This window comes from Anomaloglossus baeobatrachus, chromosome 6 (assembly GCF_048569485.1).
Source record: "Anomaloglossus baeobatrachus isolate aAnoBae1 chromosome 6, aAnoBae1.hap1, whole genome shotgun sequence".
Classification (NCBI taxonomy): domain Eukaryota; kingdom Metazoa; phylum Chordata; class Amphibia; order Anura; family Aromobatidae; genus Anomaloglossus; species Anomaloglossus baeobatrachus.
The window spans coordinates 303,914,551-303,942,518 of NC_134358.1; the positions used below are offsets into that span (position 1 = coordinate 303,914,551).

The following is a 27,968-nucleotide window of genomic DNA, read 5'->3' on the forward strand; positions in this document are numbered from 1 at the left end:
TATACAGTGGAAAAAAAAGTACACTTACCTTATTTTCCAGAATACCTTTCTGAATATTCGCTAATAATTGCGGACGCAGTGAATAAATCCTTTCCTCGAATCCTCTTTACAAGCTGTTCAGGCATGCCAGCTGTATTTATGCCAAGTGATTCATCATTGGAATGTTCTGATCTATTAGATTGGATATCCATGTCCAACCTGGCACGCTTAAAATAGGACATATCACCTTCCTGATCATCCCAATCAGAGGCATAAGACCTTATGCTGGTATGGGGTCTTGAATCTTGCATCCCCATTTCTCGTCTTGTATTATCATAGTAATCATCACGCAGAGTTTGCTTAGAATTTGGTGAAAGACAAACTCTAGTATATGGTTTTTCCTTGAGGTCATCATATTGAGGCTCTAGAGACCGGGATAAGTTGTCATAAGAAGCATCCCACGGTTTGTCATACATACTAGGTTTATTGCCAACATTAGAATATGGAGTACGTGTTTGTTCACCTTGCATGCCATCACGCTGACTGGTGTATGAATCGCTTACGGAATTTCCATATCCATAATTGGGGGCTTGAGATGTGCTAGGATAGCTTTGCATTTCAGCAGGTGGGACCTGATAAGCATTCGGATTCATTTGATTATTTGCCATTTCTCCCATCTGCCCATATCCTTGGTTCCCAAAATTCTGATAAGGCATCATTGAATTCATATTCATCTGCATATTTCCCGCACTCTGCATTCCGGACACTAAGCCGGCTGTACTCAATGAATTGTCATTTAGCTGCCCTCGGGCCATTAGATTATTTTTAAGGGAGGCTGTTTGCATGGCCATTGCCGTGCTGTTCTGAGAACCCACTAACCTCATAAGTTGCTGATTTAGATTAGCATTTTGTGCACTTATAGTGTCCTTTACCATGGAAGCAATCTGCGTCATCAGTTTTTGGTTTGCTTGTTCTTGCTCTTCATGTTTTTGGGATACAAACAATGACTTCAACATCTGCAGCTTTGAATTCATTTGGGCACCTTCAGAAGGAGAGTTTTTTTGTGGAAGAACATCAAGCAATGTCACCAATTTCTTAAAAAACTGACTATCATCTTGACTTATGTTTTTCAAAACGGATTCATCAAACTGCGAGGTTTCATTCCCCCTGGACATTGAAGAGTCTTTGTTTAAAGGAACAAAGGATTTCTTCCAGGCTACTTGAACTGGTGGTTGTTGTGCTGTTGGCATATTTTGTGTTGCATTCATGGGTGGAACAAATGCATTTGGATTAGCCTGTTGATGTAGAGGTGGCCTGGGCATATATTGTGGTGCACCCATGGAAGGATTAAATGCATTTTGCGGAGCTTGTTGATATGGGGGTGGTTTGACCATATTTTGGATTTCAGCAATGTGTTGATTTTTATTCTCAGGAAAACCACTCCGTGTACCAAGTTGTTCCAAATTGGCATTTCCTGCATGAGCTGTAAATAGAAAATGAAAGAGATAACTTAAGTTAAGAATGATTTTATCACTTGTGTTCAGAAGCATGGTAAAGTCTGACAGTTTCTCACAGCAGTTTCATTTCTTAGCTCTTTCTTGTACATGATTTGAAGATATATAGGCATTCAGACCATTAAAAGGATTTTTCATTACACTGATATTGGCACCCAGCACCCACACCAATCCAATTCACTTGAGTAAGAGCTGAGCTGCAGTATCTGACAGCAGTCACCAAAGATTGTGACACTGCTATTGTTCCTATCCATACACTGTATATATCTGCCCGTTGCCAGAGCTGGTATCGGCTGATCGTGGGGGTACCAGGTGTCAGCCCCAATTATAGGTTATCAACATGCTTGTAATTGACAGCCCCTATAACCAAGTTACCTATATATTTGGTACCAGCAAGCGACTTATCAATGCTTCAGGGAAGCCATTCGCACATGCTTGGGATTGTTACTTCCCTAAGATGTCACCATCTGGAAACAGACCAGGCAATCTGTAGATGTGCCACATTTACCACAGTGGTTCAGGCTGGATGAGAGATCTGGGACATCTTTAGATACTTGTCTGCTTTCTGAGCAGGTTGGCTTACTTTACACCAATGTTTTGGTGTATATTACCCCATTTAAGTCATACCCCTTTCTGCTTGGTGACATTGTTTCATCTAAGCTATAGTCGAGTGAGATGCAAACCGTGTCTATACAATAATAAATGTAGTGCAAAGTGTATTTGTCACTTATTGGTACAAATGGAGCAAGAATTCGGACACAAATTTGCTCAGTAAATCTCCCTCTCCGTGTACAAAGGATAAAAAAACTCCCAATTTAATTAAACAGAAGAACATTGCTTAACCCCTTCCCAACATTGGATGCAAGGGGTTACTTGCACAACTGGCAGATGCCTCTAACAGCAATGAGTGAACCTAGTGCCAATAATGACGCTTAACAATTTAAATGCCGTTGTTGCGCTCCAAAAGCAGCATTTAAATGGAATGACTGCTACTGCCCTTTCCCCACAAGGTGTTGATGGGTTTTTTTGGCATCTGGGAAGCTGTTGAAGGTCACTATAGCTCTCATCTTAAAAATAATCTATTTTCAAATTTTTGCTATGTAATCTGAGAGTAGCACAATGTGGGGACAGGCATCCTGACTACAGCGATGTGTCACTTACTGCGCTGCATGCTGTCATTTTGATAAAATCACTGTCGCAGATTTCTCTGCTGCACATTAACAGTTCTCTGAATGTGGAGCTCAGTACTACCCCATCCACGCCACTGATTGTCAGCTTTCTGTGTATACTGCAAATTGGCAGAAAGCTGCCGATCAGTGTAGGGAGTGTGGTTATACAAAGCAGGTGGACTACATGGCACAAAACAACTAATCCTATAGTAAATCTCCTGCTGATAAAACCCTGATTTCATTAAAATTGCAACAAGCAGCCCAGTAATAGACATCACTGGAATCAGGGTCTCTGCCCAAATATCATGCTCCTATCAGGTTACATAGCAAAAGCTTCCTGACAGATTCCCTTTAACCCTCCAATAAATTCCAGTTTATGACTTTGCTTCATAGGAAAAATACAGTATGTTGTTTTTCGGGCATCTTACCCCCTAAAAAAATGCAACTATAAGCAATCAAAACATCATAAAGTACCCCAGAATAGAATAGAAAAGTCAGCTCAGTACAAAAAAGCCCCCAAAAACCTCAAGACTTTATACAGGTACATTGACAAAATAATTTTAGAAAAGTTATAGGTCTTAAAATGGACTTTTTTTTTTCCTTATCAATAAATTTCATTTTTTTTTTCCACCACTTAAATGGAAAGAAACCCAAAACCAAGTTTGGTAATGACTCCGAAAATCAATGCTGGGTAGTAAGCACTTAGTTTAGCGCAAGGTAAAACTTCGAACACTTGAATTACAGTCAGAAGTTAAAATTCACATAAATAACTTTAAAAACTTTACTAGAAAACAAAACCAAATAAAACTGAAGAAATAGAATTTATCAAGATAGGAATACCCTTCAATACTCTGGAATTTCTTGTGAAAAAAGGAACCGGGAAAGAAAGATATATGGATGTTTCCACGAGGTGTCTGCGAGAAGGTAGACCATGTCCACGGAAAGATAGACTACCTCCGTAGATCCGAACCCCTTGATCTTTCCGGAACCAGATAATGACAGAAGCAAGAGGAGAATGGAAAGTGCAGGAGACTAACAAGGGCAATGGAGACAATTGCTGAGTGTCACAGAACCTGGACACAAGCTGAGAGATTCTATAGCGCACTCTGAAAGCCATCAGACCGACATCAAGGGTGCTCCCCAGTAATGAATATGCAAGAGAACCAACTTAAGAGGCGACCACATCTTCTGTCAAAGGTCCTTTCGCAGGTACAGAAGTCAGCAGTCCAGATCTTGCTTCAGGAATGTGAATTGCTGAAAACACCAGCACATCTTGTTCAGACCACGATCAGAAGCCTAAGCTGTGCCAAAACCAGATAAGGTTTTGACTTGGCGAATAATAAATGTTGCGGCGATACGGAATAAATGCGGAGGGAGGCTTGACCAAAGATCCTACCAAAGAATGATATGTAATGAAACAGCTCTAAGTTCCAGATGAAAAGAAAGCTTTATTAATCAATCAGCATCCTGAATAAAGGAAACTGGAATGAAGTTCTCCAACTGAGGAAACTGTAGGTCAACATCACAATCTTCCAACAATTAGGAAGGTGTCCTGCTAGGACTCAGAGAAGAACACCATCAGCAAGAGACTGGGGAGGGATCTGTTATACCATGGGAAACGCTAGGGAGAAGTAAAATTGTTTGAAAACCAAGAAAGTAGAAAACTTTCTTAGAGAGGACTCTTGCATGTTTGAATTGACAGTGTGCTCCGGACAACTATACACTGGGTTCGAATAGATGACTCCTCTGACCTGTTGATCTGAATTCCAAACAAGAAGTTTGCTCTAGGGACTTGAAGATTCTTGCTGCGTGCTGAAAAGAAGAGCCTTGAAATCTGTATGATCTGGGTAAGGAAGAGAGAGATCCTCCTGTTGCTTAGTATGACTATGCTGCTAACCTAAACCTTGAAAGGATACTGGGAAGGTGTTTAAGCAGAAGGATAACAATTCTAGCTAAAGAGTTAGACTGCAGGACTCTAGACACCTCTAGGTCGTCCAGAAAAAGTAGATGAGTACAGGCATTTTCATGTCCACTTAACAGGAGCAGCGGAGGATCCCTGGATGTTACCTCCGATAGCGGAAGCTCTATCCTGCAAGGGGTAAGGCATACTGACCCACTGTTGGACCAGAAGGAATGTAAAAGAAACAACCTCAGAGGCTTTCACATAGAAAAAAAAACGGATTTTTGTGTACTCACCGTAAAATCGTTTTCTCTTAGCCATCATTGGGGGACCATGGGTGTTATGCTGCCTATCCATAGGAGGACACTAAGATGCAAAAGCATAGTTCCTCCTCTGCAGTATACACCCCCTGGCCGGGCCAGGCAACCTCAGTTTTAGTACACAAGCAGTAGGAGGAAAAAAAAAAACAGTAAAAACTTCTCAACAGAGAAACATGAGAAAAGAGGAGTCATAACCAAATAAGGTACTGAGAGAACCAAGGCCCAACAGGGCAACAGGGTGGGTGCTGTGTCCCCCAATGATGGCTAAGAGAAAACGATTTTATGGCGAGTACACAAAAATCCGTTTTTCTCTGACGCCTCATTGGGGGGACACAGGACCATGGGACGTCCTAAAGCAGTCCATGGGTGGGTAAACAATAAACAACGTAACCCAAGGACTAGGAACCAGTACCAGATAGTGGAGTACCTAGCTCAGTAAGCGCTCCTGGCTATCGTTTGCAGAATTTTCCTACCTAGGTTCGCCTCAGCCGAAGCCTGGGTATGGATTCAGTAATGCTTTGAAACAGTATGTAGGCAAGACCAGGTCGCAGCCTTACACCTCTGTTCCACTGAAGGCTGATGCCTAATGGCCCAAGGGGCGCCCACTGCTTGCGTGGAATAAGTCCGCAGCCCACTAGGAATGGGCTAAAGTTGCAAGCGGTAGACTTCCTGGATCGCAGAGCGAATCCAGCGAGCCAGCGTTGCCTATGAAGCTGCCTGTCCTTTCTTAGGCCTTTCAGGAATGACGAACAAGGAGTCTAATGTTCCTAAAGGGGCTGTCCTGGGTACGTAATATCTGAGAGCCCTCACAAGATCTAGCGAATGTAGAAACCTTTCCACCCTATGGACTGGGTGTGGACAAAAAGGAAGTCAGAACAATGTCCTTGTTCATATGAAACGGGGAAATAACCAATCGGAAGAAAATCCGGAAGGGGGCGTAGAACCACCTTGTCCTGATGAAAGATCAGAAGGCGTTCGTGGCAAGAGAGTAATGCCAGTTCCGAAACTTGTCTGATGGACGTAATAGTCACTAAGAATTTTACCTTCCAGGAGAGAAGAGCAAGAGAAGATTCCTTAAGAGGTTCAAAAGGGGACCTCTGGAGACCGTCCAAAACGAGATTGAGGTCCCATGGGTCCAGCGACCGTTTATACAGGGAAACTAGATGGGAAACACCCTTGAGGAAAGTCTTGACTTGCGGATTGCAAGCTAGGCGGTATTGATAGAATATTGAGAGAGATGAAACCTGCCCCTTAAGGGAGCTGAGGGCCAACTCCTTTTGCAACCTGACTGAAAAAAAAAAAAAATCAAGAATTCTGGGGATCGCCAGAGGCATAGGTTGGACATTAGATTCCCTGCACTGGAAAAGGAAAGTTTTCCACGTACGGTGGTAAATATGGGATGAAGGCCGGATATCGGGCACTGTACAAGGTGGAGATGACCGCAGGAGAGAATCTCCCTCTTTTAAAGTCCAGGTCTTAATGGCCAGGCCGTCAGCTTCAGGGCTCTGGAGTTCTGATGGGAAATGGGCCCTTGGGTCAGCAAGTCTGGGATGCTTACGAGGCGCCATGAGCAATTGTACTAATTCAGCATACCAGGCGCACCTGGGCTAGTCCGGTGCTATTAGTATCCCCGGGACTCCTTCTGCCTTGATCTTCCTGATTACTCGCGGCAGCAGGGGCAGAGGCGAAAAACATGTACGTTGGACGGAAACGCCTTCAGGAGACTAGAGCATCCGTGCCAATGGACTGTGGGTCACGTGACCTGGCTAAGAACACGGGTACCTTTGCGTTCAACCTTGAGGCCATTAGATTATTATTTCTTATTATTTATTTGTAGAGCATCATTAATTCCACGTCTGGTGTACTCCAGTGAGTGCAGATGTGTGGGAACACTTCTGGGTGGAGAAACCACTCTCCGGCGGCCAGGTCTTGGCGACTTAGAAGGTCCGCCACCCAGTTTTCTACTCCCGGTATGTGTAACGTTGAAAACACAGACCCTCGTCGATTCGGTCCAGGTGAGGATCCTGAGGACCTCGAGATAAGCTATCTTGCTGCTGGTACCTCCCTGCTGATTGACATAGGCCACAGCTGTTGCATTGTCCAATTGGACCCGAATCAAACGACCTGCTAGCAGAAAAGGGGAATAACCTGAGCGCGAGAAGATCGCGCTGATTTTCAGGATGATTTCTGGGAAGGGAAGACTCCTGGGGTGTCCTACGTCCCGAAGCAGTGTGGAGCCAGTACGCTGCTCCCCAGACTAAGAGGCTGGCGTCCGTGGTCAGGAGTAGCCAGTCCACTTGGGGGAGAAAAACTCCTTCTCGATATGGAAGAGGACTGAAGCCACCAGTAAAGCGCATACCTGACTGAAGGTGTCAGGTGAAAAGTTCGTCCAAGGAAAAGGGGCTCTTGTGCCAGGCAGCTAGAAGCGCAAGCTGCAGTGGGCGGTGGTGTGGCTAAGCGAGTAGCACTGCCTCTATAGCCGCCGCTATCGTACCTAGCACTCTCATACTGAATCGTATGAAGTGACAGGAGTACGTAGAGGGCAGTGTACCGCTTGTTGTAGAGCGGTCGCCTTGACTTGAGGGAGAAATATCAAGCCCCGAAGAGTGTCCAGGGACATGCCCAGGGACGTGACGGATTTTGACGCGACTGGGGATGATTTGACTGGAGTCAGAAGCCGCCCTAAGCGGGATAGGGTGCCCACAGAGATCTGCACGCTGGTTGAGCCCTTGATGAGGAGGTCATCCAAGCAGGGCAGAACAGCCACTCTCCTGGCGTGAAGGGCACTCATGGCGGCCGCCATGACCTTAGTTAAGACCCTTGGTGCTGTGGCAGAGCCGAGGGTAGGGCCACAAATGAAAATAAGAAGTCCAGAACTGCGAAGCGGAGAAACTTTGGTGAGCTGGAGCGATGGGTATGTGCAGGTACCCGTGCCGGATAGCTAGGGAAACAAGGAATTCTCCTTCAACCATAAAGGTAATAATGGACCCTAGGAAGTCCATTCTGAATCTCCTTACGTGCACGTTTGCTCAGGTGTTAGCGGTCCAGGATGGGACGAACTGACCCGTCTTTCTTTGGCGACCACGATAGGTATAGTCTTGAACCTCTCGCCGTCCGGAACAGGTACCATCACTCCCTCGTTTGGAGGGAGTGGATTGCTGAGGAGAAGGCCTCGTGGTGTTTTGGAGCGTTTGGGGTGGGTTTGAGAGAAAGGACTGACCAGGGGATCGGGTCCAGAATTCAATGTGGTAACCGGAAGACACAAGGTATCACACCCATTTGTGGTCTGAGGCGGCGGCCCAGATGGAGAAGGATGAGACTTCTCGGTCTTTGTCTAGACTGCCAGGACGAGGTGGACTCGGGGAGGGCTGAGAAGGTCGGGCCCTGCGTGTCTAGTAAAAAAACATCCTGGGCTAGAGTTGGGGGGAGAAAGGTACTTTTTCCTCCCGTGGAGTCAGACAAAAAGAAAAAAAAAAAAGCCTGTCCAGACGATTGGCAAACCATCGGTCTGGAAAGGAGTACTGTGAGAGGCTTCTTAAAGACAGAGTCCACTCTCCATTATCGGAACCAGAGGGCCTTACGGATGGCTACGGTATTTGAGGCAGCAATAACTGCGCAGGTAGCAGCGCCGAGGGAGGCCTGCATGAGGTACTCCGCCGCCGCAGCAATGTGAACAGTTACATCTGTGAGGGTCTGAGGAAAACTGGTAGTCCTGGTGCCTGTGCGACCCACACGGAAGGGGAGAGGGACCCGCAGCCTCGAGGCAGAGCGATCGAGCTGCTCCACTTGTCTATCTGTTGGGTCCTTGAAGGAGGATCCATCAAGTAAAAGACAGGAGGGTCCTTCAGGCAGGCGGAAGCTGCGTAAGGGTCCACCGAGGCCGGATCGGCCCAGCCCTTAGAGACAGCTAAGCCAAAGGGGTACCGGGACCCCATGAGTTTACGGATACCAAAGCGGCGTCAAAAAGCTCTTTTTTTTTTTTGAAGTTTCTTCACCCTTTTAAAAGGAGACCGCAGGGTCAGTAGTAGTGGATGGGAGATCTTCCACATGCAGAGTTTTGGTAGATTGCTGCAATGAGGGAGTCCATCGCAGCTTGATCACTCGGGGAGGTTGAAACCAAGGAATCATCCCGGTACAAACATCATTCCCCTTCCTCTGGCTCCTCAGAGACCGCAGAACATGTGGGAGAACCCCATCTGTGAACCCCAGAGGGAGATCCATGGGGGTCATGCCCTTTTTCTGATCTGCAACCGGTGAAGCAGAGGGCTGATTCTTATCAGAAGGTCCCTCTATAGAGGTGTCATCAGGCTGCGTTCTGTCCAGGGGCCCCGAGGGGTGTAGGACGATGTTGCATAGCCAGCACCAGGTTCTGGGAACTGTGCCCATTCTGGGGGACTGGGAGCTGTAGGCTCTGGGCTGGCAGCAGTTGCTGCGGTGGTGGCGGGGGGGGCTACAAAGGCACCGGACTCACAGAAGGAAGAGGTGCTATCATCCCCTAGTAGCTCAGCGTGGCAAGATACATTAATAGTCTTATAGTTGTTGCTGTAGTTGTGCAGGGCATAAAACATGTGACTGCAGCCCCTGGCTGATGAGCCACAAACTCTGATTGTAATGAGGGAGCAATGCTCTGCAGAGTTAATATGTAAGTGAGGCTATAACTCATCCAGAACCCTGATGACCCTTTCCCCCTACTGCGTCACAGTTCCTGTGGGAAGGAGGAAGCCAGCTCTCAGACGCCCACAGGCTCTGATCACAACAAGAGGGAGCAATGCTCTGCAGATCCTGTGTGAGGAGGGTTACGCGTGCTTTCGTGAGGGAGCGTGGCTTATCGAGTGTCGTAGGGGGCAGGGCTTAGCTCTGACAAGAAGGCATGAGAAAATATAATAAACCAAAAAATGGTGGGAAGGGACTCCCCTTCCCCCCTCCAGCCCTGCACAACAATGGTGGACAGAAAAACCTCTATAAGTGTACTGCAGCTGCGGGTGCACTTAGTCCAGGGAGTTGTCCCCTCCCCCCGTCACAGGTGGAATGCTCTCCAGGTGTCTGCAATCACAGCCCATGTGCAGCCAGTCAGTGTGACCTTTGCTCCAGTTTCCTGTCAGGGAGCCAGTGTGCAGATTCTGACACCTGCTGTGCCCGGTCAAAGAACGTGTATCAACTCAGAGCCTGCGAGAGGGACTGAGGAATGCTCTGGGGCTCTGGAAAAATCGGAATTCTCACCTCAGCTCCTGTGGAGATGGCAGTCTGGTCACGCTGGTGCGGAGCGAATATCAACTCAGAGCCTGCAAGAGGGGCTGAGGAAGTTTTCATCTGCTCTGGAAAATCAGTGCCAGTGAGTAACAGCCCAGGATCCAGCGTCGCAGGAGGTGGTACGGGGAGGCAACACTCCGCGTTCCCGCCTGTTGATGGTTTTGGGAAATCGGTCCCAGAAGGAACCGTCGCCCTCTAAAAACAAAAAATTCTTGCTGCAGTAGTCTGCAGAGATGTGCCTCCTATAGACACTAAGCTAAAACTGAGGTTGCCTGGCCCAGCCAGGGAGTGTATACTGCAGAGGAGGAGCTATGCTTTTGCATCTACTTAGTGTCCTCCTATGGATAGGCAGCATAACACCCATGGTCCTGTGTCCCCCAATGAGGCGTCAGAGAAAAAGGTTTCTTCTTGCATATGGGAGAAAACTGGCAAAGAGATGACAATGACAAGGGCCTAAGTCTGTCTTTGGTCCCAGACAGGTCATGGTACTGATAAGGAAAAAAGCAACGGGATCATCTGAATGTAGAACTGGTTATCTTAGCATGATCCATAGCCAGACAGATTGTCAGGATGATGAGAGAACGGTCAGCAGCTGTAATGAGAGAACAGAGCCATTTACCTATATGGCATTTTGTTCTGTGAAATCCGACAACTTGTAGAAGGGGCTCCGGAAGAATGCCAGGGGTGGGAAAATGGAAAGGCAGAGATGACTTCCTCGACATGACCAGCAGAGAAAGTTGGCACGAGGGGTGACCTTGAGAACCGTGAAGTGGACTTAAGATTCTGAAGCTGGTATGGCATATTCAGGAGAGACCACCTAGAAATGCTGAAAAAGGATACAATTTCTTGCAGGAGACTATGGGTGCGCTTCATGCTGTTCGGGACTGGTTCCGATGAACAAAAACTGCAGCCAGCATCGCCCTACTCCAGCACCAACCTGTGACCCCACTCCACCATTGCTATCGGCCCCCTAAGGTAAGACACCACCGGCGTATAAGACTGACCCCATTTTTTTTTTACCATCTTTTTTTCTCTTATAAAACAAAAAAAAAAAATACGGTAATTTTTGCAGAAGAGGCTATTCTACCTCGTCTGTGGATGATCCGATTTCTTTAAGAAAGGAGAGATAGTGTGAACAAAGCACATGGAAACTGAGATAATGAAATTCTAGAATTCACTTGGACCGCGCTGTGATCAGTCATGTGGTCCTGGTATATAGTGGATTCGACTCAATGGATAGAGGACTGAGGACTGAGGACTGGACCAGTGCTGCAATCAGCTATGTGACTCATGGTATATAGTGAATGTGATTCACTGGAGAAAAAGGCATCTAGACAGCACCACAATCAGCCATGAGATCATAGTATGTAGTGGATCTGACTTGCTGGTTAGTGGACAGAGCACTTGGACCACAGCTACGAGCAACTATGTGGCTTGTGGTCTAACCCACTGGATAGTGGGTAGAAAATATGGATCGCAATTGCAATCAGCCATGTGTTATGTGTAAGGCCGCTTCCACACGTTTTTTGCCATCAGGCACAATCCGGCAAAATCATGAAAAAACGGATCCGGAGTCTGTTGCCGCCAGATCAGTTTTTCCCCCCATAGACTTTTATTAGTGCCAGATTGTGCCAGATGGCCTTGCGTTCCTTCTGGCTTTTTTGCTTGTCCGGCGGCCGGATGGAACGTTGAAGTGAACGTTTGTCTCCGGCGAAAAAACGGATCGCGCCGAATCCGGTGCCGTACAGCGTGTTTTATAATGAAAGCCTATAGCAGCCGGATCCGTCGTCATCCATCATATGCCGGAATCCGGCGACGGTTTCCGCTTTTTTAAACTGAGCATACTCAGTATCAAAACGGACCCGTCAAAAAAACGGAAGAAACGGATGGCAAAAACTGATGCAACGGATCCGTGTTTTTTTATGGATCCGTCGCATCAATTTTTTCGCCGGATTGTGCCTGATGGCAAAAAACTGATGTGTGAAATCAGCCTAAGGAGAAAGGTCTCACTAGGTAGTTGAGAGAGCACTTGACCACTGCTGTAGTCAGCTATATGGTTTGTGGAAACTGAGGAGTCCGATATACTGGATGGTTGACAGAGCACTTGGACCACTGCTGTGGATAGCGATGTGGTTTGAGGTAATTGACGGGTCCGATACACTGGATGTTGCACATAGCATATGGACCGTTGCTGCAGTCAGCCATGTGGTGCATGGTAGAAGGTGGGTTTGACTCACTAGGTAGTGGACAGAGCACTTGGAACACTTCTGCGGTCAGCTATGTGGTTCATGGTGGATCTGACTCCATGGATAGTGTACCGAGCACTTGGACTCTGCAGTGAACAGTGACGTGGTTCATGGTAGATAGTGGCTCTGAGTCACGGTGGATAGTAGTGTTTGTAGGTAAACACTCCATTCTTATGAACCCCAATCAAGCGTTAGATAAAGCGTAAAAGCTATCCCACCATCACAAGATGTACACCAATTGAGTTTTGACTGTGAAATAGCCAGTGTGAACACGCTGCTACACTGGGAACATATACAGTGCCTACAAGTAGTATTCAACCCCCTGCAGATTTAGCTGGTTTACACATTCGGAATTAACTTGGCATTGTGACATTTGGACTGTAGATCAGCCTGGAAGTGTGAAATGCACTGCAGCAAAAAAGAATGTTATTTCTTTTATTATTTTTTTTTAAATTGTGAAAAGTTTATTCAGAGGGTCATTTATTATTCAACCCCTCAAACCACAAGAATTCTGTTTGGTTCCCCTAAAGTATTAAGAAGTATTTCAGGCACAAAGAACAATGAGCTTCACATGTTTGGATTAATTATCTTTTTCCAGCCTTTTCTGACTAATTAAGACCCTCCCCAAACTTGTGAACAGCACTCATACTTGGTCAACATGGGAAAAACAAAAAGGAGCATTCCAAGGCCATCAGAGACAAGATCGTGGAGGGTCACAAGGCTGGCAAGGGATACAAAACCCTTTCCAAGGAGTTGGGCCTACCTGTCTCCACTGTTGGGAGCATCATCCGGAAGTGGAAGGCTTATGGAACTACTGTTAGCCTTCCACGGCCTGGACAGCCTTTGAAAGTTTCCACCCGTGCCGAGGCCAGGCTTGTCCGAAGAGTCAAGGCTAACCCAAGGACAACAAGGAAGGAGCTCCGGGAAGATCTCATGGCAGTGGGGACATTGGTTTCAGTCAATACCATACGTAACGTACTCCCCCGCAATGGTCTCCGTTCCAGACGAGCCCGTAAGGTACCTTTACTTTCAAAGCGTCATGTCAAGGCTCGTCTACAGTTTGCTCATGATCACTTGGAGGACTCTGAGACAGACTGGTTCAAGGTTCTCTGGTCTGATGAGACCAAGATCGAGATCTTTGGTACCAACCACACACGTGACGTTTGGAGACTGGATGGCACTGCATACGACCCCAAGAATACCATCCCTACAGTCAAGCATGGTGGTGGCAGCATCATGCTGTGGGGCTGTTTCTCAGCCAAGAGGCCTGGCCATCTGGTCCGCATCCATGGGAAGATGGATAGCACGGCCTACCTGGAGATTTTGGCCAAGAACCTGCGCTTCTCCATCAAGGATCTTAAGATGGGTCGTCATTTAATCTTCCAACAAGACAACGACCCAAAGCACACAGCCAAGAAAACCAAGGCCTGGTTCAAGAGGGAAAAAATCAAGGTGTTGCAGTGGCCTAGTCAGTCTCCTGACCTTAACCCAATTGAAAACTTGTGGAAGGAGCTCAAGATTAAAGTCCACATGAGACACCCAAAGAACCTAGATAACTTGGAGAAGATCTGCATGGAGGAGTGGGCCAAGATAACTCCAGAGACCTGTGCCGGCCTGATCAGGTCTTATAAAAGACGATTATTAGCTGTAATTGCAAACAAGGGTTATTCCACAAAATATTAAACCTAGGGGTTGAATAATAATTGACCCACACTTTTATGTTGAAAATGCATTAAAATTTAACTGAGCAACATAACTTGTTGGTTTGTAAGATTTATGCATCTGTTAATAAATCCTGCTCTTGTTTGAAGTTTGCAGGCTCTAACTTATTTGCATCTTATCAAACCTGCTAAATCTGCAGGGGGTTGAATACTACTTGTAGGCACTGTACAAACTGCTGCTCTAGCTCATTTATTTGGTCTGGCGTGTATTAGCTGTCAGGTTCCATTAAATGGGAAATGTGCTAGTACGATTTTAATTTGATTTCTATGTAAGCTACGAATCATTCATAAGGTGATAAATGCCGTTTACTGTCTTACAGTATAAAGCCTTCACAAACCCTTGCATATTCACTGTCATCATAAAAACTTACCCTTGTTCTGTTGTGAGTTCATCATGTTTGCATACTGCGTTTGTTTCCTTTGCTTTTCAGCATTTTTCATCATGGACCAGGCCACATTCTGTGCTCTAGCCACTCTAGCAGGAAAAAGCTGAAACAAAAAAATAAAAAAATTAATACAAACATCTGGGCTCACAAACTTGTAGATTCAACTGCAGCACGTGCTATTCCGAAGGTCTTAGAAAATGGGGTATTGCAGCCCGCAAATTATAGCAATAGTCTACCATTGCTGTGCTGTCACAACATTTAAACCTCTCAGTCTAGCTACAAACCAGCAGCTGGCAGAACTGTAAATGTCAGGTGACGAAAAAGGGCTTTGAGCTTTGTGCAGTTTAAAAAAAAAAAAAAAAAAAAAAATAACAGCAGAACGGTCATTGGTTTATACAGGTTGTGAAAGCTTACAAGACCTGAATTTAAAGGGGTTTTCAAGACTGAACTATTGATTTCCTATTGATTATTGGAGGGATTTCTTCAATATGAAGTACCCAAAACTGATTAGTTGAAAATTGTGCCACCAGTTGCTGAAACTAAGTAACGTACAGGGTGGAATACACCAGCCCCATACATTGCATAGTGCCTGATGCCGAATATTACACTTCTCTCCCATTCAAGAATTAGACCTCCATCAATCTCATACTGCTGACCTATTCTGTGGATAGCTCATCAATATGTCAGTGCAGAACAAACCCTTTAAGGCTGCTTTGCCGTAATTAAAATCACTTGGAATGGAACATTGCAGCAAATACTAATTAAGACAAACCTTTTCAAGCCCCTCAAACATAGTGTACGTGGCTGATGAAACATAAAAATTTGATGCAGCTAGCAAAAAAAAAAGGAAAAAGTACAAACTTACTGCATCTTGATTTGCCTTGATAGTATAGGATTTTAGATTGGCAGTCAGCTTCTCACAGAGCCGTGTTACGGTCGTTGATTCAAGTTCATTGTCAATCTCAAATGATTCCTGCAATGGAAAGCAAAAGATATTGGACAGTGGTATGTCTGCGAACATTTACAGGTGATGTACATTTAGGCAGAACTGCTAACGAATATGCACATGTCCTACTCTAGAACACAGTACTGCTAATTTCAGAGTATATTGCATGTATTAATGCTACCTAACCCCTTAAAGGATTGGTCCGAAAGCAAAATTAAGGAGCATACAAAGCTCTCCAATGAAGGCTACAAGAAAGATTTTATGGTACCAAAAATTACTCAGTCGCTTTATTGCAGAACACAGAAACCATGGGATGTCCTAAAGCTGCTCAGGAGCTTAGGAAAACAAATAGTGCTGAAGAAAGAAGAATAGTAATACTCCTGGTTACTACCCGAGCAAATGCTTCTTTTAGAACCCACCTGCTAAGACTTGCATCCCTAGATGCAAATGTAAAAGCTCAACAAAAATGTGGACATAAGACTAAATAGCGGCCTAATGGAATAAAAGAACAGATGTGTTGAGCCATAAGACCCAAGAGGCTTCTGCCCCAGGGAGAAAAGTCAGCAGAGTCCTGACAAGGGCACCCTAGCTTGGCCCTAACTTCTGCATTGGCAGACCGATAATAGTAGCCCTACAGAAAGATGAGAGGCAAAGTATCTAACATTTAACTAAACTGAATAGCAGGGTGTCAGCTGCCCCAGGAGGAGTCTTTTTTTCTAACATGTATTCTAAGGCTATGTTCACACACTGCGTTTTTTACCTGCGTTTTGGGTCCGTTTTGGGTCCGTTTTTGCTGCAGAAATTTCTTGAGAAATTCTTGTAACCTTTCTGCAGACATTCCCCAGCAAAACCTATGGCAAAAAAAATTAGCTGTGCACACACTGCGTTTTTTTCTTAAGAAAATTCTTTCAGTAGATTTTCTTAAGAAAAAGAATGAGCATGTCACTTCTTTTCTGCAGCTAACTGCGTTTTTTGCCATAGATAATTGGCACAATAACGCAGGGAGCAACCAGCGGTAAAAACGGACCTAAAACGGACCTAAAACGGACCTAAAACGGACCTAAAACGGACCTAAAACGGACCTAAAACGCAGGTGCGTTTTTGGTGCGTTTTTTAACACAGGTGCACTCTTAAGAAATTTCTTAAGAAATTTCTTAAGAAAAATCATTTTTCTAGTGTGAACATAGCCTTAATGTCAGCCTGCAGGTGCAGGCATATAATCTGTGGTCTCTGTGTCCCCCGAACCGATCAAGAAAAAGCGCCATATGTTGAGTGTGATAAGATCGCATATGGCTCTGTTACCAGAAAAAGATTATACATATTAATTATTCGCACGTCAAGATGTAATTTTCATTGGCCCAACTTCGGCATACACATGCCCTTTCCATCATTTTGTAGTAATTTTAGAATAAAAAAATAAAAAATCTGATTTTATCTAAACATATATTTTCTTGTTTCATCATGTTTTGAGACTCGTAACTTTTGAATATTTTTTTTGAGTTGTGAGTACATACTCCATATGGTCTCTACCTATCTTGTCTCATAACTTTTGTTTCCCATAGTCTGCTGGCCAAAGAGGTTTCCTTGTCCTGTTAACGTCCCTAAATTCTTATTGGCTACATCTTTTAGCAGGAAGCTACCGTTGTTTGTGACACTATTTAAGGGCTTTCATATGGATTAACAAAAAATCCTGCTTAGTACACCATAGAAGGAAGTGCTGTATTGATTTCCTGAGCGCTTGTAAAACAAATATTATTTGGAGTTCCAAAGGCATAGAAGAGAGTTGATTTTACTTAGAGAAACTTGGTGCCTGAACAATGACCAGGCAGGCATTATACCATCTGGATCTGAAGAAAAGGCCTTCCAAGCGAATGTGAACTTAAAAAGCTGCAGCATAAGGGAAGATGTTTATTCTTACATTTCTTCTTCATTTTTACTGTGAGTTTAGTCCTACTTTTCCTTGTGAGTTATTTTGCTTTAAATAATCAGGTCCAAAAACTGAAGTGATACTTATGCCTTTATGAACTGTATGTGATGGAATTAGTGCATAAGTGTGAAATATAGTGGTATTCATACTTGGAGGGTTACTAGTGTTGCTGTGTCTTGTCTGGCTGTTGAGAATGGTCAACTAAATAGAATGGGTATCTTTTAGTACATTTATTGGAGTTCATATTATGTAGGGTGTAATGTGGCTTGTATCCCAGACCTAAACACGAGGAAAGTGAGATGGCACTGTAAAACAATCTTCCAGGGTGTTAAAGCGCCTTGAGTCAGACCTGTGGGGCTTGAAGGAGCAAGTAAGGAGACTTGCCTTAGTAGACAGACAGAAACCCATGGGAAGGAAAGCAAAAAGAGAATGGTCAGAGAATATGAAGGCAAAAACAGAACGAGAAAGCAAATTGAAAACAGGCCGGAAAGGCCCAAATGAGGTCTGGATGCGTCTCAGTGGCCGCTTTTCCAGGAGAGTAGACACAGAGCTGGTAGAGTTCAGACTCCAGGGTGGAGAGACATGTTTATATTGTGGGATGCCCAGACAATGTCTTTAATACTTCTATAATGGCGGCTGTGACTAAACCTCATGTAGTAACTGGAGAAGACCACACTCCACATTTGTCAACTTCGAGAGGGGAGGGCGAGAGTAATGCAGTTAGGGGGGCTGATGAAGGGAACCTCCAGCAGCTGGGACAGCTGCTGTCATTTACAGATTGGGTACCCTTTGAACATACAAATTTGTTAGTAAGCTGTATATCTTTACATTATTATTATTTCATGCACAACTCATTTCATTCAGTGTTGATCTGTAATCAAAGAGGTATATTAGTAATTCTTACCAGATACTTTAGAGCTTTCTTCATTCTTGAGTCATCCTGTTGAAACATACAGATGTGAACACCACAGATCTGCACAATTAAATACGATGGACATTATGCAGCACTGATTTAGAGCAGGAATGCAACCAATTGGGAACTTTCATGGTGGTTTGTTTCTTATGTACAGAAATAAAGCAACTAAAAAAAACAAAAACTGCAAAGAATGCAAAGCGGACATTAGTAGGCAGCTTTATCTTCCATTCCCAGCTGACCAGTACAGAAGGCATTCACATGCATCTTGTAGGCCAAGTATTAGGCTGGAGTCACACTACCGCATGAATTGGGCGAGGATCGCTTTGCAGTGACCTGATGGCGGCTCTCCCGACCTGACCGTGTCCGCTGCATAGAAACAAATGAAGCTGACACACTCAGGTCAGAAGAGGAGAGCCACTGGCCAGTCCAAGTGATGCGATCATCGCACGAGTCATACGGCAATGTGACTCCAGCCTTAATGTGATCATCACTTTAGATTTTTTTTTTTCACTTTTTGGGCACAATAAAAATAGTGTTCTGCAATGTTGTTACTTATTGCCATCAATATTGAAAGAATAGTTGCCATTTTAAGGAACGTCTGGATTAAAGATGAGAGGATACATTTTCGGGACTCCAGTCCAGCATCCAGGTGAGTGGCTAGACAGTGACTAGCAGAAGCCCCGGGAATCTCCTACCTTCCGGCATCCCCAAAACAGCATTTGATCCATCATGATTGGCATGACATCATCTATGTGTCAAGTTGCACAGATAACGTTCTGCCAATCTTTAGTAATCAAAGGCTGCAAAGGGGACCCTGTAAGGGAACAGATTTGCGGATATCCCCTCTAGCCACTATGTACTACTCACTTGAACATTGATCCACTCATCTCTAAGCTATTACATTTCAGGTCCGAATCTGAAGCCATGGCCTGGAGTGAAGTGGTTGATGCATATGCGCACAATAGAGGAAGGGGGTAGGCGAGGCACGGAGGACAAAACAGAGGGCTGTGAGTTAGGTAAACAGTGAATTAATTTATTTTGTTTATTTGACAGGCACTCAGGTTCAGCAAAATTATTCAAGAAGAATTCAATTCCAGTAAAATTCAAGTCATCTCTACATAGAACACACAATACTTACATTCTTGTCATCATCCCACCTGAAATTAGAAAGTACAATGCATTAATTACAGTTACTGAAGCTATCCTTTCTTTACAAAAGTAGTGACCAGTTGCATCAAAGAGAACATAAGAGTTTACTTTAGTAAATTCCTCTGTTCTGAACAAACACTTCCCCGTTGGAGCAAACTTAGTTTTTTTAACTCCCCTTCTTCCAAATATCATAACTTTTTTATTCTATAGTCAAAAAGGTCAATGTAAGCACATATAGGTGTATATCTATCTAGATCTGTTCTTTGCGGAGTTTGTGTGTAATTGTGATTTTTGTCCCGAAGAAAGCGAGGGATCTCGCTGAAACACGTTGACTTCAAATCACTTGGAATTTATCTTGGTTGGTCCTTCCACGTGGAAGATTCCCCAAAGTTGTCTGGCTTTCTTTTGTTGCTGAGCAGACATAGGCATAAAGAAGGGTTGTCTGAGTAGTACAACCCCTTTAAGAACTAGGATCAGAGTAAAAAGAACAAGGAGTCATAGAAGTGATAATATGGCCCTCACAGAGCCTACATATCAACTTCATAGAGTCGGTCTCGGATAGCATAAAGAGACAGAATGATTTTCATAGGCCTACATCCACAGAGGATTTGTGGTTAGTCTGCCAAGATATTTGTAATAATATCCCTTCCAAGGCAATTAAAAAATGCTAGGGTCCCTAGAAGAATCAATGCAGTTTTAAAGGCAAAATGTGGTCACGTCAAATGATTTGATTTACATTTTTTTGTTCATTCACTTTGCATTTTAATTAATAAAAATATTAAACACTGCTATTTTTAAAAGTAGTCTTAGTTTTCATCACCTGCGTAAAACTTTTGCACAGTACTTTATATTAAAAGTTTACAGTTTTTTATATAGAGCATCTGAAATATGCTGATATTTGTGGTCAACATGAATCTTTTGTGGTAATTCAAGGATACAATTGCCTTACCTTGATTTCTTTCTCATTTCTGTTAAAGAAAAGCAAACATTCTATTACGAAATGCACACACAAAAAGCATTTACACTGCAAGCTTGTAGTGAACAAGTGTTCCTAGGAATGCTCTTTGCAGAATAAACTTGCAATCTAAACAGGCAAGCTTGTTTGTGAGGTGAAAATATTTTGTGGTACACAAAAGATCATCAATCTAAAAGGGAGACTTTCAGCACTGTCCAAACCAAATACAGGTATGTGAATCATGGCGGGGGTATCTCCATCCCCTCCTCCTCTTTGAGTGACAGCTCTAGTTTAAAAAAGCCAGAAAAGGGTGGACCGATGAAAAACAAGTAGGTGTGAAGGTGTAGATAGGCCTCATCATGATGCATAGAGCACCAGTGCTTGGTTTGAACAGTCAATCTGTTCTGGCAGAGTCCTTTTAAGGAACATATTCTGTAAACAGGACTCGCACTGCTGAGCACAAATGCAGCCCATGTGCACTGAATTGTCTGTTGTGCCTGTCTAAACAGGTTACTAAACAACAACTGTTCGGTATATATTTATGGATCTGAGGCCAAACGACGCACCCCAAGTATTACTTAGGGGGGACTTGCTGATTGTTCTGTTTCTTCTTTGAAATTCAACTTGCAAGTTGACAATGTTTTATTGTTGTATTACTTTGGACTACTAATTAACAAAATCCTGATATAACTTTGGTACATTTCCATTTATTTCTGAAGCTATTGTACAGTCTAGAAAAAAAAAATTAAGGGGTGCCAATAACGGTGAGCAGCACTGTACATGTCCAATCACTGGGATCCCCAGCATGAGATCATGAGCCGCTAGTTCACCTTTAATGCACGACCACAATGAGGAATATGAATGTAGTAGTGATCATGAATGCAGCCTGCTGCTGTAATCAATATCTATAGGACTGATGAAAACCGCTGAGAACAGAGCTCATGGATACAGGACTGTGGATAGGTGAATGCTTTATATAGTAAGCCCATTTAAACATATGTTCTCTGAAAGAATCTCCATGACCAGATTACAGAAAATATCAACTGAAAAACAAAAAAGGCAAAGTAAAAAGTACTCACTTTTGTCTGCTTTCCTCAGAGTCATCATAGTTTCCGACCATATTGATGAATCAACCTGAAAAGCATTTAGACATTACATCAGATCCTTCATTTCACAATTTCTGGTATTTGATAACATGACAAAGCTCTGCTGATTTGCTGTTACTTTACATTTTTAAGTACATAAATACATAGAGAAAGAAGGGAATTTTGTTTACTTACCGTAAATTCCTTTTCTTCTAGCTCCAATTGGGAGACCCAGACAGTGGGTGTATAGCTACTGCCTCTGGAGGCCGCACAAAGAACTACACTTAAAAGTGTAAGGCTCCTCCCCTTCTGGCTATACACCCTCCCGTAGGAGTACGGATTCCTCAGTTTTAGTACCAAAGCAAGAAGGAGGAAAGCCAATAACAGTTTCAAAAACAAATTCAATCCGATAACAAGATCGGAGAACTTAAGAAACAACATGAACAACATGTGCACCCGAAAAACGAAACCCTAAGAACAAATAGGGCGGGTGCTGGGTCTCCCAATTGGAGCTAGAAGAAAAGGAATTTACGGTAAGTAAACAAAATTCCCTTCTTCTTTTTCGCTCCTAATTGGGAGACCCAGACAGTGGGACGTCCAAAAGCAGTCCCTGGGTGGGTAAAAAGATACCACATGAACGGGCTGTCAGACAGCCTCTTCCTACAGGTGGGCCACCGCCGCCTGAAGGACCTGTCTACCTAGGCTGGCATCTGCCGAAGCGTAGGTATGCACTTGATAGTGTTTGGTAAACGTGTGCAGACTCGACCAGGTAGCCGCCTGGCACACTTGCTGAGCCGTAGCCTGATGCCGCAATGCCCAGGACGCACCCACGGCTCTGGTAGAATGGGCCTTCAGTCCAGATGGAATCGGAAGCCCAGCAGAACGGTATGTGTGAAGAATTGGTTCCTTGATCCACCGCGCCAGGGTGGATTTGGAAGCTTGCGATCCCTTATGCTGACCAGCGACTAGGACAAAGAGCGCATCAGAACGGCGTAGAGACGCCGTGCGAGAAATGTAAATCCTGAGTGCTCTCACCAGGTCCAACAGATGTAAACCCTTTTCAAATTGGTGAACTGGATGCGGACACAAAGATGGCAAAGTGATATCCTGATTGAGATGAAAGGAAGAAACCACCTTGGGAGAAAACTCTGGAATTGGACGCAGTACTACCTTGTCTTGGTGAAACACCAGGAAGGGAGATTTGCAAGATAACGCCGCTAGCTCGGACACTCTTCGAAGAGACGTGACCGCCACAAGAAAAACTACCTTTTGTGAAAGCCGAGAAAGGGAAACCTCTTTCAAAGGCTCGAAAGGCGGCTTCTGGAGAGCAATGAGAACCTTGTTCAGATCCCAGGGTTCCAATGGCCGTCTGTAAGGAGGAACGATATGAGAAACTCCTTGGAGAAACGTGCGTACTTTAGAAAGCCGTGCCAAGCGCTTCTGAAAGAATACGGATAGCGCGGAGACTTGACCCTTAAGAGAGCTAAGCGACAAACCTTTTTCCAACCCAGACTGCAGGAAGGAAAGAAAAATTGGCAATGCAAATGGCCAGGGAGAAAACCCTTGAGCCAAGCACCACGCTAAGAATATCTTCCACGTCCTGTGATAGATCTTAGCTGAGGATGGTTTTCTAGCCTGTCTCATTGTGGCAACAACTTCATGAGATAAACCTGAGGCCGCTAGGATCCAGGACTCAATGGCCACACAGTCAGGTTCAGGGCCGCAGAATTCAGATGGAAAAACGGCCCTTGAGACAGCAAATCTGGACGGTCTGGTAGTGTCCACGGTTGGCCTACCGTGAGATGCCACAGATCCGGGTACCACGACCTTCTTGGCCAATCTGGAGCGACGAGTATGGCTCGATGGCAGTCGGACCTGATTTTCCGGAGAACTCTGGGTAACAATGCTAGAGGTGGGAACACATAGGGGAGTCGGAATTGCGACCAATCCTGAACCAAGGCGTCTGCCGCCAGTGCTCGGTGATCGTGAGACCGTGCCATGAAAACTGGGACCTTGTTGTTGTGCCGTGACGCCATCAGATCGACGTCCGGCGTCCCCCAGCGGCAACAGATCTGCTGAAACACGTCCGGGTGAAGGGACCATTCTCCTGCGTCCATGCCCTGGCGACTGAGAAAGTCTGCTTCCCAGTTTTCCACGCCTGGGATGTGAACTGCGGATATGGTGGACGCTCTGCTTTCCACCCACGTCAAAATCCGCTGGACTTCTTGAAAAGCTTGGCGACTGCGTGTTCCCCCTTGGTGGTTGATGTACGCCACCGCCGTGGAATTGTCCGACTGAATCCGAATCTGCTTGCCTTCCAGCCATTGTTGGAAGGCTCGCAGGGCAAGATAGATTGCTCTGATTTCCAGAACATTGATCTGCAGGGTGGACTCTTCCTGAGTCCACGTCCCCTGAGCCCTGTGGTGGAGAAACACCGCTCCCCACCCTGATAGGCTCGCATCCGTCGTGACCACTGCCCAGGACGGGGGAAGGAACGACTTTCCCTGTGACAATGAGGTGGGGAGAAGCCACCAACGCAGAGAGTCCTTGGCAGTCAGAGAGGGAGACAGTCCTGTCGAGGGACGTCGATTTCCCATCCCATTGGCGTAGAATGTCCCATTGTAGAGGGCGCAGATGAAACTGCGCGAACGGGACTGCCTCCATTGCTGCTACCATCTTTCCTAGGAAATGCATGAGGCGCCTCAGTGAGTGCGACTGGCTCTGAAGGAGAGATTGCACTCCAGTCCGTAGCGAGCACTGCTTGTCCAGTGGAAGCTTCACTATCGCTGAGAGAGTATGAAACTCCATGCCAAGATAAGTCAGAGATTGGGTCGGGGTTAGATGAGACTTTGGAAAGTTGATAATCCACCCGAAACTCTGGAGAGTGTCTAGTGCCACCTTCAGACTGTGCTGGCATGCCTCTTGAGAGGGTGCCTTTATAAGCAGGTCGTCTAGATACGGGATGACCGAGTGACCCTGCGAGTGCAGAACAGCTACTACTGCTGCCATGACTTTGGTGAAGACCCGGGGGCTGTTGCCAGACCGAAAGGTAACGCTACGAACTGCAGGTGTTCGTCGTGTATGACGAAGCGTAGGAAACGCTGATGCTCTGGTGCAATCGGCACGTGGAGATACGCATCTTTGATATCTATTGATGCTAGAAAATCTCCTTGAGACATTGAGGCTATGACGGAGCGTAGGGATTCCATCCGGAACCTCCTGACTTTTACGTGTCTGTTGAGCAACTTTAGATCCAGGACGGGTCGATACGATCCGTCCTTTTTTGGGACCACAAACAGATTGGAGTAAAAACCGTGACCTTGTTCCTGAAGAGGGACGGAGGTCACCACTCCTTCCGCCTTTAGAGCGGCCACCGCCTGCAACAGAGCATCGGCTCGGTCTGGTGGTGGAGAAGTTCTGAAGAAACGAGTTGGCGGACGAGAACTGAACTCTATCCTGTACCCGTGAGACAGAATATCCCTCACCCAACGGTCTTTGACGCGTGACAGCCAAATGTCGCCAAAGTGGGAAAGCCTCCCACCGACCGCGGGTGTGGGAATCGGAGACTGCAAGTCAGGAGGACGCCGTCTTGGCAACGGTTCCTCCGGCTGTCCTTTTTGGGCGTGACTGAGACCTCCAAGAATCTGAGCGTCTCTGGTCTTTTTGAGTCTTTTTTGACGAGGCGAATTGGGACCTGCCCGGTCCTCGAAAGGACCGATAACCAGACTGACCCTTCCTCTGTTGGGGTTTGTTTTGTCTGTGTTGCGGTAAGGATGAGTCCTTACCCTTGGAGTGTTTGATGATTTCATCCAAACGCTCTCCAAACAATCGGTCACGAGAAAAAGGCAAATTGGTTAAGCACTTCTTGGAATGAGAATCTGCTTTCCAATGTCTCAACCACAGGGCCCTACGCAAAACAACGGAGTTGGCTGACGCCACTGCCGTGCGGCTTGTAGCGTCAAGAACAGCATTAATCGCGTACGACGCGAATGCCGCCATTTGCGAGGTCAATGGTGCTACCTGCGGGGCAAATGCACGTGTGACTGAGTCGACTTGCGCAAGCCCGGCTGAGATAGCTTGGAGTGCCCATACGGCCGCAAAAGATGGCGCTAACGACGCTCCAATCGCTTCATAGATGGATTTCAGCCAGAGCTCCATCTGCCTGTCAGTGGCATCTTTAAGTGCCGCTCCATCTTCAACTGCAACCAAGGATCTAGCTGCAAGCCTGGAAATTGGAGGATCCACTTTTGGACACTGGGTCCAACCCTTGACCACCTCAGGGGGAAAAGGATAGCGTGTATCTTTAAGCCGTTTAGAAAAACGCCTTTCAGGATAAGCGTGGGGTTTCTGGATTGCGTCTCTAAAGTCAGCGTGGTCCAGAAAAGTGCTTAATGTACGCTTAGGGTATCTGAAATGGATTCTCTCGTGCTGCGAAGCTGACTCCTCTACAAGAGGAGCTGGTGGGGAAATATTTAACATCTTATTGATGTTAAATATAAGATCATTAACTATGGCGTCACCATCTGGTGTATCTAGATTGAGAGCGGTCCCAGGATCAGAATCCTGATCAGTTACGTCCGCCTCATCACCCATAGATTCATCTCGCTGGGATCCTGACCATTGAGATGAATGTGAAGGCCCGTCATAGCGAGCCCGCTTAGGCTGCCCGGGGCCATCGTCCGAGTCAGAGTCTTCACCCTGAGGTGTATGTGCCCGTCCCGGAGCTTGGAGGTAATTCAGCTGAGGGGGACCAGGGGGCAATGATTGCACAGTGTCCGTGGCCTGAAGTACAGGCCTAGCTCGCAATGTGTCAAGAATTTGTGACATAGTGAGAGACATTCTGTCAGCAAAAGCTGCAAACTCAGTTCCTGTCACCTGGACAGCATTCACAGGTGGTACACCCTGGGTCACGTCCAGCAGAGGTCCCGACTGTGCAAGCGCCGCAGGGGCCGAGCACTGCACACAATGGGGGTCCGTGGAGCCTGCCGGTAGAAAAGTCCCACATGCGGTGCAGGAAGCATATAATGTCTGTGCCTTGGCACCCTTGCGTTTTACGGACGACATGCTGCTGGCTCTCTGCAATGTGAGAGAGTCTATAGCCAAAGGGCGACCAGCGCTATGCAATACAAAGTATTTGTAGAAACAAAATACTAAGAATACTACTGGCACAAGAGGGGGTGAGCCCTGAGGGCTGCTTACCGCCCGCTGAATAGCGGGTAAGAGGCGCAGAATTCCTTGTCTGGGTCTCCCCGGCTCCCCTCTGCAGCTCAGCGTGTCAGCAGGAATGGCTGCCGGCTACTGTGGAGAGGGGCGGTCCGTGGGAGTTCCTAAACAAAAGTGCGGGAAACAGTGTCCCCTCTGTGCCGATTGTGAGGGCTGGAGTATGTAAAAACGACTCCAGCCCTCGGCGCTGATGCACTGACCAGCGTCCCGCCCCTCTCCTGACTGGCAGGTCTGGGGGCGGGAACGAACGGAAGCAGGCCGCAAAAGCCGGGGACTCGAGTTATCAGCGCGGCCGCCGTAAAAACGCGGCCCGCGCTGAAGTCCCCGGCGCACCACAAGTGCCAGCCGCGCCGCAGTCCCAGCGGCCGGCGCGACCGATTCCCAGAAGTGTGCCTGCTTCAGCGAAGCTGAATGAGGCCATGGCACAAGCGCCGCAGCGCTGATGTCCCCGGCGCACTACAACACCCAGCATGCTGCGGTGTGAGCGCCAAATGCACGGGGACACAGAGTACCTTGAGGAAGCAGGGCCATGTCCCTGATGTACTCCGCTCCATCCAGCATCTTCTCCAGGGGCTGTAGATGGAGCACGGTCTCAGTGCCTGGAGACCAGTAAATCCCACTTCACCCAGAGCCCTGTAAAAAGGGATGGGGAAGGAATCAGCATGTGGGCTCCTGCCGCCGTACCCGCAATGGGTACCTCAACCTTACAAACACCTCCGACATACAGTGGGGTGAGAAGGGAGCATGCTGGGAGCCCTGTATGGGCCCTCTTTTCTTCCATCCGACATAGTCAGCAGCTGCTGCTGACTAAAAACAATGGAGCTATGCGTGCGTGTCTGACCTCCTGCGCACAAAGCTAAAACTGAGGAATCCGTACTCCTACGGGAGGGTGTATAGCCAGAAGGGGAGGGGCCTTACACTTTTAAGTGTAGTTCTTTGTGCGGCCTCCAGAGGCAGTAGCTATACACCCACTGTCTGGGTCTCCCAATTAGGAGCGAAAAAGAAATATTGCACTCATTACATGTAAATATTTATATACAGTCATGAGAATCTACGTAAATGAGTTTGGAATTCTATAGTTTTCTACGTATCAGGTCATTACATAGTGTTATTAATTGAAGAAGCTATACCATGTACTTTGTTATTATGTATTGTCAGTGTGTTAAAATACTCCATTACAGTCTTGTACAGTATCAATTCAGACTCTCCAGATGAGTGTTCCATGTGTGAGCCACAAGTCTCTTACAATGTAAGCCTTCGGGGGGCCTCGTTCGGACACTCC

The 27,968-nt window shown here is 46.0% G+C and overlaps 1 protein-coding gene across 2 annotated transcripts in view; it reads right to left on the bottom strand.

Moving 5' to 3' along the window:
• The window catches only part of LOC142243230 (uncharacterized), a 255,092-nt gene that overhangs the window by 32,515 nt on the left and 194,609 nt on the right, over window positions 1–27,968 (bottom strand). For both annotated transcript variants that reach the window (XM_075314907.1, XM_075314906.1), the window contains 7 exons: window positions 21,458–21,512; window positions 20,373–20,391; window positions 19,413–19,431; window positions 18,263–18,298; window positions 15,351–15,458; window positions 14,471–14,588; window positions 29–1,462 (listed from right to left, as the gene is read on the bottom strand). In XM_075314907.1, coding sequence (XP_075171022.1) covers window positions 30–1,462; window positions 14,471–14,588; window positions 15,351–15,458; window positions 18,263–18,298; window positions 19,413–19,431; window positions 20,373–20,391; window positions 21,458–21,512 — 1,788 coding nt within the window. In that variant the 3' untranslated portion in view covers window position 29. The remainder of the gene's footprint in view (window positions 1–28; window positions 1,463–14,470; window positions 14,589–15,350; window positions 15,459–18,262; window positions 18,299–19,412; window positions 19,432–20,372; window positions 20,392–21,457; window positions 21,513–27,968) is intronic.